Source organism: Tachysurus vachellii, chromosome 13 (genome assembly GCF_030014155.1).
Source record: "Tachysurus vachellii isolate PV-2020 chromosome 13, HZAU_Pvac_v1, whole genome shotgun sequence".
NCBI lineage: Eukaryota > Metazoa > Chordata > Actinopteri > Siluriformes > Bagridae > Tachysurus > Tachysurus vachellii.
The window spans coordinates 10,959,112-10,976,450 of record NC_083472.1 but is presented as its reverse complement, the minus strand read 5'-3'; the positions used below and the strand labels follow the sequence as shown (position 1 = coordinate 10,976,450).

General features: G+C 38.4%; 1 protein-coding gene across 2 annotated transcripts in view; it reads left to right on the top strand.

The window, feature by feature from the left end:
• The window catches only part of pigg (phosphatidylinositol glycan anchor biosynthesis class G), a 123,787-nt gene extending 108,176 nt beyond the window's left edge, over nt 1-15,611 (top strand). For both annotated transcript variants that reach the window (XM_060884711.1, XM_060884710.1), the window contains exons 11-13: nt 2,861-3,179; nt 5,295-5,458; nt 14,298-15,611. In XM_060884711.1, the coding sequence (XP_060740694.1) occupies nt 2,861-3,179; nt 5,295-5,458; nt 14,298-14,514 (700 nt within the window). In that variant the 3' untranslated portion in view covers nt 14,515-15,611. The remainder of the gene's footprint in view (nt 1-2,860; nt 3,180-5,294; nt 5,459-14,297) is intronic.
• The last annotated feature ends 1,728 nt before the right edge of the window (nt 15,612-17,339 follow it).

The following is a 17,339-nucleotide window of genomic DNA, read 5'->3' as shown; positions in this document are numbered from 1 at the left end:
TACAGAGACATATTTAATAGCTGCTTTATGTCTTGCATATAAGGCAAGGTGGTGTGGACTAGTCCATATTTTATTGTATTGCATGAGAAATGTCTATTTTTCTATCAAGAGTTTCAGAGAATTTGTAGGCATGTGATAATTCTGATTCTTTGTCTCTTTGTCTCATGTGGGTGTGCAGTGACAGTTATTACTTTAACATTTTTGAATTTTATTATAAATGAGAGAACACACAAATTAAACAATGTTCTAATTGGTGTGAAATTAGTTTGTTTTTATTTAAATCTTGCATGCTAGGCTTCATGCTTGAATTGCAGGCAGATTAGCAAGGCAGATAAACTGTAATATCTGTGTACACACTCCAGAGACACCAGCTTCCTTGCAAGCTTTTCTTCCTCATAACATGTCGATACACATTTAATGAGACTTCTTATAGGGCAGGATATGCTGAAACCATAGATCTTCCATTTTTGAATGCCAAACAGTAAAGGGAATTAATTGCAGGTAGGAAGTAAACCTGAGTGGGGAACTAAGTAAGTAATTGTTCAAGCTGATGGTTTAGGTTTGTCAATTTAGCATATCACGGCAAATTTTGCATAGAATTCCGAAAATCTCACTTTTAAAGTTTAATGGACACCAGGGGCATCACTAGGCCCTTTAGCCCCCCTAAACTTCTGCCTAGCCCCCCTAAAAAATTATTTGATTAATTATTTTTTGATCGCTTCAGTCCCCTTTTAAAAACGCATTTGAAGCGGTGACAAGCTGCATCATGTTTCGGCTCCTCCCCTGAACTGAGTCTGCGTGGATTCAGCGCGTTTTTCTGGTTAAAAGTTTATTTTATTTTGTCAAAAAAGTTCCTTATCTGAGGTTTTTATGTGAGCATAGAAATGCAAACAGTAAAATGTTGTGTTTGTACTGGAAACGTGTGTATGTGTGTTTGTACAGTCAGTAATGAATCAGGAAGTCTTCATTGTAAAAAAAAACTACATTCACAACTCAAAATTTTCTAGTGACTGGTCACATCTAAATTTTTCATTTTTTTTACAGTGAAATACAGGGAATACAATGGAATAGTGGATTGCAATAAGGTTAGTAGTATACAACCCTACCCTGGGGGCTGAGCCCCCCTAAAATGAAAATTCTAGAATCGCCCCTGATGGACACTGTCACTGGTCGATGTTGCTGAAACTATGGCTCTGTCTTATGCATATACGTACAGTAGGTAATAAACTGATGCCTGTCACTTTGTCACTTGCTAGCATAAATATTGAGTTCGAATCATTGAAATCTTTGAAATATAGTATATTTTGGGAGGCACAAGACAAACATGACTATAACTCAGAAGTTATGAAGAATTCCAGCAAGAGATATTACATACAACCTGTACTTTGTTTTTCGGATATTGATGCTAATATCTACACTTGATGTTATTTCATGACTTTGTCAGCTCCTGCATGTACCTGCTTAATAACAAGCTGTTGCCAGAGCTCCGTCGTCATGGTAACGCATTGCCATGCTCGCTAATGGCATCTCAACAGCTCAAACAGAGGAAGAGCGACGCCTCACTACTGCATAATTCCCTGTATATTATCTTTATATTACCCATGGAGGATTTCTGTTCAGTTGGTAGTAATTTTGTTGTAGTGTCTGTACTAATTCCAACTTTATGCTCTTACCATTATGAGAATTTGGAAACTGATGAACTAATGAACTAATCCTGACACACAAGTTTGTCAGCATTTATTTGCAGGAACTAACTGAATATTAGACATCATCAGACACCAGATTTCCTCCGTCCTGATGCTAATGTTAAATTCTCATGTTAAATGAAACTGACTGAGATTTTGATTTTGAGAAATGACATTGACATTTGACCTTATTTGTTTTAACCAACTGCTCTGAAAGGCACCGTCGGCTGTGTTTGTGGCATTCGTGTTGAAGCTTCTGAACCACTACAGATCTAATCCATTCTGCATTAGCGTCAGCAGTCAGATAAAGACAAGGAAGTCAGGCATGCCTGTGTTTTCCACATGAGGTGGCTTGTTTGGAGTTGTGATGTTAATACACAGATAAATAAATGTGTTGGATGTTTTCATTAGTGTCCAGAGTTTGACTTAGCCTGCCAGCATGTGTGCAGTGCAGTGAGTCCTGTCTTTTCAGCTCTCTACGTTAGAGCACGTATCTTCAGTACTATCGATCTGCCGAACTCCAGCAGGCCTGGCCAGACAAACCTTCAAACAGCAGGGTTCTGTCAATATTGATCCCTCTAGTGTATGTGGCTGGGTGTGGGTGTGAGTGTGTGTTTTATTCTGTGTAGAAGTTTGTCTTGTTGCATGTTTTTGCGGGAAAATGCATGCGTTTATATCAGACAACGGGTTGCATCGTTGTGACATAATGATTTCACTTATAGACTATGTAAATGCATTTTATATGCATTCACATAATGAGTTAGTTAGATAGTTCTAACTGTTCTATTCTTAAACTGTAATTTAAATTTAAGTAAGCTCATATACAGTATATCAATATTAATAAGAATTTAGAATTCCATAGCATTCACTCAGTCTCTTCAGTCTTTCCTGGTCAGGGTCCTGGAAACCCCAGGTACCAAGAAGGGTCACCTGTTCATTGCAGGCTACTGAGCAAACACACATTTACACACTTGGGTGCAAATTAGAATAGCAAATTCACCATGCCATGATTTAGGAGGAAACCATAGAACCCAGTATAAACCCACGTGGACACAGGGAGAACATGTGGAACTCCAGACAGACAGTAGCCCGAACTCAGGATCGAACCCTGGAGCGTTCTCGTAAACTTCCATAAATACAGAAATGCTGAAATGATCTTTTATCACTTTATCCAGGGGAACAGGAGAAGCGCACTTCGTCTACGTCTTCGTGCTCGGGATCCTCTTCACCGGTGTCAAGGACTTACTGCGTTCCCAGGTGATGTCATCGGTGGTGGACGGCAGGCTTATGAAGAGCAGGGGATTGTGGGAGGTGTACAGCGGCATGGTGCTGCTTGTGGCGCTGCTGTTCCGGGCTCACAATCTGCCCACGCTGGCATGCTGCCTGCTCATCCAGACCCTCATGGCTCAGTTCATCTGGAAGAGGCTGCACTATGACGCCGCCCAGACCACCATTATGCACTACTGGTTTGGACAGGCTTTCTTCTATTTCCAGGTAAGAAAAGCGCACATGCTGTCTAAGGTATGCGTGTGTATGTGAGAAAAGATAGTGACAGTAATGAGAATGCTTTACTGGCTCTGTGCCATAAATGTCACAACTGCCATTGTTCCTGTAGGAAGACGGAACTGGTATGGCATTGATTAAAAGGGTGATTATCCTCATATGCCCTGTGCTGAGTTCAATCATTTTGCCACGTTTTTATATCGCTGCAGAATCTTGTGAAGCTCCAAAAAAGTAAACGAAATACAGTTCTGAAGCACTTATTTATTTTCTCAATATGAATCTTTTTACAGGCGACTGGAAAACGTCAGGATCTACACACAACACTACACACTTTTGTTTCCTCTCTAAATATCATGTTTGATGCTGCATGCCTCAGGCTCCCAAAGCAGCGTATTCTCTGCAGCAGAAATTCAATTTGTGTTCTGAATAGGACACAACATGCTGAATAGTGTGGTCCTGAATATGCCTTGGTCCGATTTAGAAATATTCATGAAAATTATAGAGAGAAGCTATTTTCTTCTTACCTGGGACAGCCCATAATACTTTTTTACTGGAAGCACAGACCTGGTCAGCTTTCATTATAAATGTTTATTACCAAATTCATTTATAGTGCCTACTTCAGCAAAATTTCCTTCATATGCAAATAGTTTAGCTGATTTATAAATGGGCATCTGCTTATATGTATATATAGTAGTTTATTCCCCAAAGTCTTTTTTTTATTTAGATGACCGCATTAAAACCCAGATTTATGACATTACGTTTTGATGTACAGTATAATGCTTACGTACGCTGTTATGCAGTGTTGTAAATATGTGAGTTGGATTTAAACATTTTGTATAAAGAATTCTATGAAGACGTTCTTGATATTTGAAGGTGTCTAATCACATAATCAGATATTCCTTGGCATGTTTGACTCTTTAGCAGACATTGATACAGCAGAGCTTCCTTGTTATCATTTTAACTGCCCAAGCATGAAATTACAGGCCTGCAATTATTGCATTTGGATCTAGAAGGCAAATGTTTGAACTATGTATTTTAAAGGGCATTCCCTCTCAGCCTTTCCCTGCTTTCTTTCTTTCTTTCTTTCTTTCTTTTTTACTTTCGTTTCCACTAAAATAAAAAGATGATTTAGGGCACTTTCACACTACAAAAGTCCGACCCAACGGACCAACATACCATTCTGAACCAATCAACGTGCATGACGTTAATTGCGTTTCATAATGTTTGATTATTAAATGGCACGCAACATGAAACACAAGTTCGAATTCTGTGGGTGAATCACATGATGGCAAAAAAAAATAAAAAATCACGTTCTCCTCATTTTATTATGATGTAAAGTGGATCTTTTCTGAAACAGGTAAATTGAAACAACTACAGCTGTTTACATTTAAAACACACAATAAACTTGCAGAACTAAACTGCTGACTAAATCTGTGGATGTACAACCACTATTAGCAGAACCCCAGAACATAAACAGGTGCACACTGACCAATGAGAGGACAGTTTACTCACATGTGACTTGGATAAACACTTTTTGGTACATTTTATTGTGTGAAAGCAAACTGAACCAAGGAGAAGTCCCAAGTTTGTGAACAAAGCACAGGTGTCTTCAGGCGTAACCCAGGCTAGGCCATTTCCTGCAGTTAAATGAGATATGTAGTTTTAGATAGCTAAAGGTGGCTTGGTTTGACATACTGTCTATACATCCTTGTTTGTACTATAGTTGGATTGTCTTATGAATGCCATCATGCTTTTGTGTGTCTCGTTTGCCACTCATGCCATCTCCAAATCAATGAGATATCACAATCCTATCTTGTTTTGCTTTTCTTCAATTATTCTCCCAATGCTTTGCTGTTAGCTCAGTTAGTGTATAGAAATAAATCAATTTTCCTCTGCCTGCAGTCAATGTAGTGAAGGATAAATTCCCTTTGATTCAGAGACATTAGCTCTTCCCCATGGCGTGTACATACATCATGCATGTTTTGTTGGTTCAATACATTTCCCCAGTCTTTCCCTTGCCTTTAATTTACTTGCATGCAATCTATCACTGACTTCAGTGTTCTCTCTTCTTCATCAGTTTATGGATCGTTTTTGTTGTCTTCTCAGGGGAACTCCAATAACATAGCGACGGTGGATATCTCAGTGGGCTTTGTGGGACTCGAGAGCTATGTGGAGACTCCTGCTGTCTTCCTCACAGCGTTTAGCACCTATGCAGGTCCGTTGCTCTGGGCCTGCCATCTGGTGTGTTACCTCAGCTCAGAGAGAGACAGGTATGATGAGCTTTTCTACTAGTCACACAAGCAAACTGAGAGATGCACAAGAGATACACAAGTGAACAAAGATAAAAGATTGGCATGTAATACATAGATTACCAAGGTTTTGTGAGGCACAAACATATTTAAAAAGTTTAAAGCAGTGTATATCAACTCAACTCTTTTTACCCGAGGCCAAAATATGGAATTGGTGATCATGTACAGCATTGAATTTCTGTGTCATGTCACACTGCACAGTGGTGATTTATGGCTCATATATGAAAATAGACACTCACGGCTTTAAGAATCGTAGTTTTTCGTAAGGATTTATGTTTTCACTTAGTCTACTAGGGTCATAAAATATTTCATTTGTTTAAAAATTTCAGATAAGACTATTGAAATGCAGGTGTACTGGTAAAAAGGGTTAAACACATGTTTGACTAAAGTTCATCATTGTATTTAGTAATACGTCTCCTGTATTTTATCCAGGCATTTATAAACACACATGAGAGAAATTATTATACGGTTATGGGCAGTAACAGCAGGTGATGGTAGTATTAAATGGATAAATGTTGACATTATTATCTGCCTTCGGCACATGATAAGCATGGGGTATGAAAATGTCTGTTAATTATTTCAGATCATTATATCAACCTGGCTTCTGTGATTAATAGCATATTTATGTGGAGATTTGCATTCTGTAAATGTTAGCATTAGCGGTAATACTTTACATTAATAAACATTACGTATTGCAGCTGGAAATATTATTAAACAGGAAGTCGTTTCTGATTGTTTTTGTTGTAGTCTGTTTTAAGTATTAATAAGGGTGCATTAAGTAAGGAATTAAATGTGAAGGGCATGATTTCTGTTGCAATGTGAAATAGAGGGTCATTAGATTAGAACAGCATGTCCCAAAGTGTTTTATTCATGTTATACCACGGTGCCTGGCCGATGATTACATTTTTATAAATTTAATAATTTAATTTGTGGAACGGCCAGAAGAATGTGAGAGAACAACTTCTACCTGGTAATCCTTAGGTTACAAGATTGAAACAGCTAAAAGATAATAAATAAATAGCTAAAAGTTAATAAGACAAAGATAAAGTCTAACAATATATTTTAAGGAACACATATTAGGGTATGGTTCGGGTCTTTTGTTTTTTGTTCTCTTTGCTTTTTGTTTAATAAAACCCAAATGGTTTATTCACTATGAACAGATCTTATTGGGGATATGTTGTGTGAAAACGACTAATAACGCATTATTTTTTAATGCCCTTATTATGTAAACATGCAGGTCCATGAGCATGGCTCTTATTAGTAACCTGTAGCTTCTGGTGGCATAAAACCCAAAGGAACGGCATTACTTCTGACTGTTACAAACACTGGAGATTCCTTCTAAAATGCTGAATAAACAACACATTTATTTGTAAACAGATTATCAGCAATTTGCTCTGTATTATGTTACTATAGAAACAATTATGTATTAGATCTAGCACATTAAAATAAATGGGGATGTGGTAGCCTATTGGTTAAGTTGTTGGACTACTGATCGGAAGGTCACTGTTGGGACCCTGAACTTAACTTAACCTTAACTCTCAATTGCTCAGTTGTATAAAGTAAAATAAAAATGTTAGTCACTCTGGATAAGGGTGTCTCCTAAATGCCATAAATATAATGTAAATATGTAATGTACACTTTAATAGGAACACCAGTGCAGTCAATCACATGGCAGCAGCATAATGTATACGAGATTTATGGGGTTTTTTTGTTTGTTTGTTTGTTTTTTAATACAACTGAGCAATTAAAGGGCTTTGCTCAGGGGCCCAGCAGTGGCAGCTTGGTGGACATGGGATTTGAACTGAAAGCCTTCTGACTGGTAGCCCAACTCCTTAACCACAAGGCTACCACATTCCTATTTTATGCAGATATACTGTAGGTCAAGAACATCAGTTAATGTTCACATCAAATATTAGATTGAAGAAAAAGTTATTTCTGTGACTTTAACCCTGACATGGATATTGTTACCATTTGAGCTGGCTTGAGTATTTCAGAAATTTCAGATCTCCTGCAATTTTCATACACACAATCTGTAGAGTTCACACAGAATGGTGCCAAAAAACAAAAACATGATTTTATGCATTGTTCTGTGGACACGTGATTGACTAACTGGATAACTGCATGCATGAGCATGTGTACAGGTGTTCCTAATAAAGTGCACAGTAAAATGTTTATGCAAACACTGATCCTGATGCCATAAATAGGCCCTGGATGTTATCCTACAGTGTTCTTTTCAGTTTTCTATAACAACGGTTCTGTATAGAGGAAACGTCTGGGATTTGTCTGAGAGAATAATTTAGGTGAATATTACATGACAAAGAATGAGCTTAACTGTCCATCTTAGTAAAGATACATACATAATTCTCCTAAGCTGTCCTTTTGGGGGGAAAAAACATGTATTATAATTGTGTCTTCACAAATCACACACATCAGCCACACGTTAAGCGAAAGTCTAATAATTAGCTCTCCGTTTTTCCAGCTCTTACACGCATCACTGATATTTAATTGTAGATTATTACCTCATTATATGATATGAATCAATCATTGTTGAGACATTATTTTTCATGACACTTAGCAGAACATGAACAGCAGCAGTAATATGGAGATATTATCTTCATTGCTAGTGTTGGATGTGTCATTAAGTTGATTGATGGATAGTGGAGTGTATAATGAGTAATGATTTATGATGTGAATATCAGAGTATTACACGGAAATTCATTATATGCCCATAATATGGTCTCATGTGTCACTGGGAATGTATATCTTTATATTACTTTAAAAATAGATAGTCTAGGACTAAGGATGTGGCACATTCAGTGTGTGAAATATTCTGCTAGAAGACTAGAGGTTGGTATGAAAGTTTAATGATGCAGGAGTGTGTTTAGCCAGACCAGCAGCTTGAGCATTTGAAAAGAATTGATGGTTGATCATTATATCGTGTTGCGTTCCACTGCTTATTAATGCTTTCCTGCCCTGACCTCTTGAATTCCTCAGTATTAGCAGATGTGCCAGAGTTAGTAGATATCTTGTGTTCTGGGCTTTATTAAAATCTTGACTGGTCAGCTTATTAACATTTTGTTCAAATATTTACATTCTGCAAATAAAACACCTGAGTGTGCAGTCTGTACTCATTAAGATAGATTCAGAGCACACAGACACACACACACACACACACACACACACACACTAGAAATGGCAAACAGTTTTTTTTAACATTTTTGCTAGTTGTCCCGTAATTAAAAAAGTAGCTATATTTTCTGCAGTTTAAGCAAAAAGTCAATTTTCTAACTCATTATTATTATTATTATTATTATTATTATTATTATTATTATTATTATTATTATTATTTTTATTATTATTATTATTATATTTACACTCTAATTAACTCAGTGTAGGCTTTATAACCACTGTTAATGACTTAAGTGGAAAGAATAGTGTAAATTATTATTATTATTATTATTATTATTATTATTATAAGAATAATATTAGAATTATTACTATTTTAGAGTTCACCACTTCTTAAAATTACATTAATTCATTAAACTTGGCAGCTCAGCCTTATTGAAATAGTTGATTCTGAATCTGAGAGCGCACAACACGGTGCGGAAGCTTTTTAAAGATTAATGATGGATGGAAGACGAGATGTCTACGGCCATGTCTGGGAAACGTTCCTGCCTTCGTCAGCTTCAACCTCAGTAGTGTCTGAAAATGTCAGTCTCTTGGAGCTGGCACACGCTGTTGCTCTGACTGAATGGGATCTCACACAGTCTCACAGTCTCATGCACTCCAGGCAAAGTGATATCAAAGCATTAACAGTGCATTATAACAGGGTTTTTCTTGTGATTGACTGTAAAACTGGCTTCATCTTGTTTGTAATATGTTCATTTGGCTTCTTTAGTCTAAACACACATCCACACACACACACACACATAGAAACCCCCTTTCACACCCTCGATCTGGTGAGATGAAATGATGGGTTTATATAGTCTAACACACTCCTTGGAAATACTCTTTGATTTAAGTACTTGAGTACTTCTCCGAAGCCCACAGGACAACCCACCCTAGATTTGAGAGAAAAGTTTTCACTGACTGCTAGAAGAGAGGCCCTGAGACGTGCCTAGGTAAAAAAAAAAAAACACCCTTGTTGGAGCACATTTTCAGTTCGCTCCAACAGGTGAGCTGTGTTATGGGTATTGAAGGCTGCGAATAATCCAGAACCTCTGTGTCTGGGAGTTGTACATTAGAATTGTAAATGCATTGATAGCTGGCAGAGGGTCAGGGAGGACAGGATTGGAGAAAAAGAAAACTTGCATAATGCTAAGAGAATAAAAAAAAGTGCGACGTGTCAGACAGTTTGACACAAATTGTTGCAGGCAGAACTGTGGGGTGTTGATGGCAAATATTCAAATGTGACAGTAAAGACGAGGAACTGCAGTCTGGCAAGCTGGTAGTGTTTCAGGTAATTAAGTGCTGCAAGATCTTGCATCTGATTCCTGACAATCATTCACGAGAATTATGTTAAATGGAACAGATTTCGAATATTCCGAGATAGTGGTTCTTTTCCACACAGCCAACAGCAAACTGAGATTTAAATAAATATAGCTGTGTTTTGACCCGGGCATTGATTCGATCTTGATGGAGTTGTATTAAACGTCTGCATTATTGATAAACTGCTAGCATCAATTAAACCCCCCTTTCTCTCTCTCTCTCTCTCTCCCTCACCCATCCACACCTTTTCCTTCTTTACTTCACTTGTGCTGACACAAAACGCTGGGACATCTATATTTAAACTGGCTCTGTCTCACAGTGAAATCTGATATCATCACGTGCAGATCTATTTAGCCCCAGGATCTGCCCTTGAAGCTATGAAATGCAGACCAAAGCAATTTTTTTTATCTGCCACACCATGTTCAGTCTGTGCCCCTGTTCTGCTCTTTTTATTTGTAGGACCAAAATGTTTTATTACTCTTCCTACAGTTCATCTTATTATTCAGTGTTTACTCAGGATCAGTTATATCTCACGAGCGCATTTAATACTGTGCATTTAATACTGGGTAACGTTGCGTCTTGCTCAGTGTGAGACTTTATATTTAATCTCTTTAGATCCAGCATCATTAAAAGGAGCATTAAACTACCAGTACACTTGTATAGGGATGCAGCGATAGTATTTTTTCAACAAACTTAATAAGTATTAATCAATTAGACCACACTAAACACAACATTTTATTTTGTTCTGTTGAAGTTTACTCAAAATGAAGTGCATTAACAAAGCTGCGTTAGTTACTCCAGCTGAAGTAGAGTTGCAGTGAAGAAGAACAGATTTTCTTTGAGTAAATTTTATTTATTTATTTCCATCGGACTCCATCGTTGTCGGTGACCCATATTGGCTGGGTTTCAGGAAGCATATTCTCACTAAGAGATATTATTAAGGCCAGGCTGCCATTGTCTGTTCGCTGCTGTGTCATGCTAGTAATGCATGTTTATGTCTATCACTCATGTCTTATCAGTGCTCAGTGCTCACACTACTGAAGTGCTTTCATACTCGTTTTTCACTGCTTGACACAGGAGAATAGGTTCCACACACTATAATAATAATAATGTTACTGTTTAAACACCAAACAGATATTTTATCAGGTTACCTGTCGGAAGTTACATACATACATATATAAAGTACTCAAATTGATTCAAAATATACAGTTAAAAAATTCTCCAATATAGTACCAGTGTGTGTGTGTGTGTGTATGTATATATATATATATATATATATATATATATATATATATATATATATATATATATATATATATATATATATATATACACATACACTCATCGGCCACTTTATTAGGTACACCTCTCCAGCTGCTCGTTAACGCAAATTTCTAATCAGCCAATCACATGGCAGCAACTCAATGCATTTAGACATGTAGACATGGTCAAGACGATCTGCTGCAGTTCAAACCGAGCATCAGAATGGGGAAGAATGGTGATTTAAGTGGCTTTGAACGTGGCATGGTTGTTGGTACCAGATGGGCTGGTCTGAGTATTTCAGAAACTGCTGATCTACTGTGATTTTCACGCACAACCATCTCTAGGCTTTACAGAGAATGGTCCGTAAAAGAGAAAATATCCAGTGAGCGGCAGTTCTGTGGGCGCAAATGCCTTGTTGATGCCAGAGGTCAGAGGAGAATGGCCAGACTGGTTCGAGCTGATAGAAAGGCAACAGTAACTCAAATAACCACTCGTTACAACCGAGGTATGCAGAAGAGCATCTCTGAACCCACAACACGTCGAACCTTGAGCTGGAGGGGCTACAGCAGCAGAAGACCACACCAGGTGCCACTCCTGACAGCTAAGAACAGGAAACTGAGGCTACAATTCGCACAGGCTCACCAAAATTGGACAATAGAAGATTGGAAAAATGTTGCCTGGTCTGATGAGTCTCGAATTTCTGCTGTGACATTCGGATGGTAGGGTCAGAATTTGGTGTCAACAACAGGAAAGCATGGATCCATCCTGCCTTGTATCAACGGTTCAGGCTGGTGGTGGTGGTGTAATGGTGTGGGCGATATTTTCATGGCACACTTTAGGCCCATTAGTACCAATTGAGCATCGTGTCAACCCCACAGCCTACCTGAGTATTGTTGCTGACTATGTCCATCCCTTTATGACCACAGTGTACCCATCTTCTGATGGCTACTTCCAGCAGCACGAATCATCTCAGACTGGTTTCTTGAACATCCAATAGAGCACCTTTGGGATGTGGTGGAAGATTCGCATCATGGATGTGCAGCCGACAAATCTGCAGCAACTGCGTGATGCTATCATATCAATATGGACCAAAATCTCTGAGGATAGTTTCCAATACCTTATTGAATCTACGCCAGAACTTAAGGCAGTTCTGAAGGCAAAAGGGGGTCCATCCCGGTACTAGTAAGGTGTACCTAATACCTAATAAAGTGGCCGGTGAGTATATATATATATATATACATATATATATATATATATATATATATATATATATATATATATATATATATATATATATATATCAGGACCTTGGCCCGGACTTTTGCCATGTGCTTTTGTTGATGTTCTGTGTTCATGTGTCTGCCCCGCCCTTGTCTCTTCCTCTCCGCCTCTGCACACCTGTTTCCTCATGTGTTAATTGTTGTTAGTATTTAGTCGAGCCTCGTTGCCTTAAGCAGCGCGGAATCCTCGGTTGTTGTTTGTCGTATGTCCTAGTTTGTGTCCTTGTTTCATGTTTTTAGTTATTAAATCTGTTTTCTTTTACGCTATCCTGCATTTGTGTCTGTTTTATCCCCGCGTGTATATATATATTCATGGTTCAGTAAAAATTATATTTCATGTCTTCAACCATTACTTTGCCAAAAAAATTAAATGTTACATGAAAATGTCAGAAAATGATGCAATAGTTCTCAGACAAATAAAATAATGAAAGCTGTCAGGTATTGCCTGTTAAAAATTGAAGCGAGTGTGACAAGGTTAGATCTTTAAAACATTATATACTGTATATGAATATATATATATATATATATATTCATATAAAACTGTATGAAGTATACCAGAGTTAACTGATGCATTTTTTAAAAATCTTGTCATACCAGTTTAGTGCCGTTTTCTGCTCTTTATAGTAGATTTATTCATTCATTCATTCATCTTCTACCGCTTATCTGAACTACCTCGGGTCACGGGGAGCCTGTGCCTATCTCAGGCGTCATCGGGCATCAAGGCAGGATACACCCTGGACGGCGTGCCAACCCATCGCAGGGCACACACACACTCATTCACTCACGCAATCACACACTACGGACAATTTTCCAGAGATGCCCATCATTTACATTTACATTTACAGCATTTAGCAGACACTCTTATCCAGAGTGACTTACATTTTTCAGTTTATACACCTGAGCAATTGAGGGTTAATTGAGGGGCCCTGCAGTGGCAACTTGGTGGACCTGGGATTCGAACCAATGACCTTAGTAGTCAAACGCCTTAACCACTGAGCTACCACATCCCCTACCAATCAACCTACCATGCATGTCTTTGGACCGGGGGAGGAAACCGGAGTACCCGGAGGAAACCCCCGAGGCACAGGGAGAACATGCAAACTCCACACACACAAGGTGGAGGCGGGAATCAAACCCCGACCCTGGAGGCGTGAGGCGAACGTGCTAACCACTAAGCCACCGTGCCCCCCTATAGTAGATTTAATTATGTAAAATACATTTACTTCATTATATTTGAAGATGTGTTTTTACTATAAAGCATTTTATAGTAAAAAGCTCTATCTGCATCTTTTGCACAGAACTGTATAGAACATCATTTCAGGTGTCGAATTTGCCTCAGCAGTTTCTATTACCCGAGTTTGTTTATGCATCAACTAATTATTAAGTACTTGTTATTACTCTAAAGCACCATACAGTCATAATGGAGCTGGTGCCTTCACTCGGCAGTTATACAGCCAGCTCAGGACACACGCTGAACCCAAAGACACCCAGATCTGAGTGTTGGTCATGTTTCTGTATGTGCTGTTGTGCTGTTTAAGGTGAACAAGGTGTTCTGTCATTGTGTGAAAGAGCATGATGATAATCGTGTTCATCATAGAGAAAAATGAAATCACAGGTTTTGAAAATAGGATAATTGACCTGAGGTTAAAGTAGGTAATGGCTGTATGTGTATGCACATGCTGTATTTATGAAAATGTTCTCTCTCTCTCTCTCTCTCTCTCTCTCTCTCTCTCTCTCTCTCTCTCTCTCTCTTTCTGTCTCTTATTCAGAGCGGTCTCTCTCGGCCACAGCAGCTACTGTTTCGCCCTGCTTCGCTCCATTCCTGCTGTGTTCTATGTAGTCCTGGTCACCGCACTGCGCTACCATCTCTTCATCTGGAGCGTTTTCTCCCCCAAGCTCCTCTACGAGGCAATGCACACACTGATCACTACTGCCGTGTGCTTCTTCTTCACTTTCATGGATCAGGATCGTACGCATAGACCATGAAACACCTGAGCAACAGCTCTTGATTCCCTCCAGTCAATAACCGAGAGAAGGATCACACGCATATACACGGAGTACAGGATCTGATGGAGAGGCTTGTCACTTGAAAGCAAGAGAACACTAAGACGAAAACGAAGATGAGGGATAGGTGAAGTGATGTTTGAGATGCCACACAATTGCAATGGGATTTTGGTGATATGTGTGTGTTTGTGTTTGTGTGTGTGTGTGGGTGTGTGTGTGTACATGCTTGTGTGGCAGGGTGGGATTTGTGAAAAGACAGAGATAGTGATGAATGAGTACAGTGAAATTTAAAGCAATATGTACTCAGTACTTATAAGTACTCATGAGTTCTGATCCTATATTATAAAATACACACACAATGTCTCTGGAGCTTTTGTCACTGGGTTACTGAGGAGAAGATAAATACTCTGTATCTAATTTATTTTTGTATTGTACATTTATGAGGTTATTTATTGCAAAAAAAAGAAAGCACCACAAAGGAGCTAATACCATCAGGGAGCTCCATTTTCAACAGTATCATTACCTGTATTTTAAGTTTCGTTTTTCACTAGAAACCTTAAAACGATTTTTACCCATTTAATTATTAACATTACATTTATGTTATCACTCTCGAAAGAGCTACAGCTGCATAGCTCTGAAATCCAGCTACAGCTATTCCTGATTACTTACAGAGACAATAAATGATCTCATTTATTCTCGTTTTCGCAATTCATTTACCTCTACAAATGAAATTTAACCTCTTGTTTAAAATTAATGTTAAATTACATGTTATAACAGTGTAAAAAATGCACTGGTTTGTCTGCACACTCGTCTTACTGCTCTTGCTCACAAATACAGTACCTGTACACACACACACACACACACACGCACACACACACAGCAACCTCCACTCATTTTTATCGACCATGCTTGCTGACATCGCTCTGCTTACTCAGTCTGGGTGCCCTCATGCTCTCTATTAAATTTACTACTTAAACACTAGAAGTTGTTTTATCAGCTTACTTGTATTGTAAAAAGCTGTATGCATTTACAAATAAATACTCACGGTATTAGCCTCATAACTGATACCTGTATTTGTACTGATGCCTCTATATTTGAATGTGGATTTTCATTTATTTCAAACATTTAATTATCGACAGTTTTTAATCCTAATTATTTTCTATGCATTCATGGGAATTAGACGTTTACTGCTATATTTAATTTCCCTAGGTTTTGTTTTTTTTGCTTTGATTTTTTTCTATGCTCTTACCAAACGGCAACGGTGATCATTGCCGAATCGTACATGAACCTCTGTTAATACTATAAAAACAATATCTGGCACTATGAAGTCCAGTGGACGTTCTAATTAATATAGGTTTAACCTTGAAGCTCGAGGTGTAGTTATGAAAGGATCTTTTCTAATCCTGCGCTACCTCTCCTGACCTTACTCCAGGCCTGCCGATAGGCATCAGTGGCAGGACAGTGTGTGAAGACCCTCACTCTGCTTATCAGCTCTTTTCAGTAGCAGAGAGGTTGATTTTCTAATCGAATGCCCTGCCAAATGGGCTGCACTCTCCAAGGAATTGGGGAGCAGAACACACACACACACACACACTCACACACACGCACACCTCCTCACACTGTAAATGACTTTACTTCCCCATATGACTTGTAGGACTCGGTTTAGAGGTTAATAAGTTTAGAGGCTGAGTTCAGACACCTCTGCTTTTTTACACTGCGAAAGGGTGTATTAAGGATGAGCCTAACCTTTAAGGTTGTTTTGGGTGTTCTGTAAGGGCTAATGGAATTTAATATAGTTTTTATTAACAGCTGACCGACACTCACACTAATCTCACATTCAGTAAATGATTTGTTGATTTTGTGTTGGATGATTGCCGGTAATTTTCATCTACAGGTGCCAACAGCTACAATTTGTGATTGCTAGCTTCTCAAAGGTGAAATTCTGGGCTTTCTAGATAAAGCATATTTTGACACTTCATCTATAAATTGACTAAGTTATTGTTTTCTATTGTTGTCTGTCAGCTTTAATTTGAGCATGTTTACATCCAAGTTGGGTGAACAGAGCAGGACATACGGGACTCCCGTTTTTTTTTTAGGTCCTGAAAGTAAATGGATATTTGGATGCTCTTGCATTTGGAATCTTTTATATTAACTGTCAATATTAATTCCAAAGAGATGTCCCTGCCAGTGAAGCAAGCCATCATTAGTCTGAAAAATCAACCAAGCCCATCAGAAAGATTAAAAACATTGCAATTTTTACTATTTGGTACAATTTAAAAAAGAAAGAATGCACTGGTGAGCTCAGAAACACCAAAAGTCCATGATAAACAACTATCATAGGTGACAGAATTTTTTGCCCTGGTCATTACCAGAGCGAGAACTCTGTCCAGGAGGAAGCTCCATTAGTGTCAAAGTCAAAAATGAAGAGAAAAATTCACCAGAGGTTTTAGCACAAGAGCCATACACTGGTGAGTTGAACATGAAGACCAAATTAGAGTTTTGTTAAATTGTCTAAAGCCTGTACAATTCTAAAACAACATCCAGCATCCTGTCCTTTGAACTGATGGGTCAAAAACCAACTTATACCTCATAAATCATTTCATGCTATCGAGTATGCATGTGTGGCTTGCCGTGCATTGGTTCCCTTCTATTTATTGATGATGTGACTGCTGACAAAAAAGCAAAGTGATTCACTCTGTAGTGTGTAGGGCTGCACAATTTCAGCCAAATATGAGTATGTTTCATAAGGCAGTGGAACGTTCTGAAGTGGCCAAATCAATCACCTGATCTGAATCCAGTTCAGCATG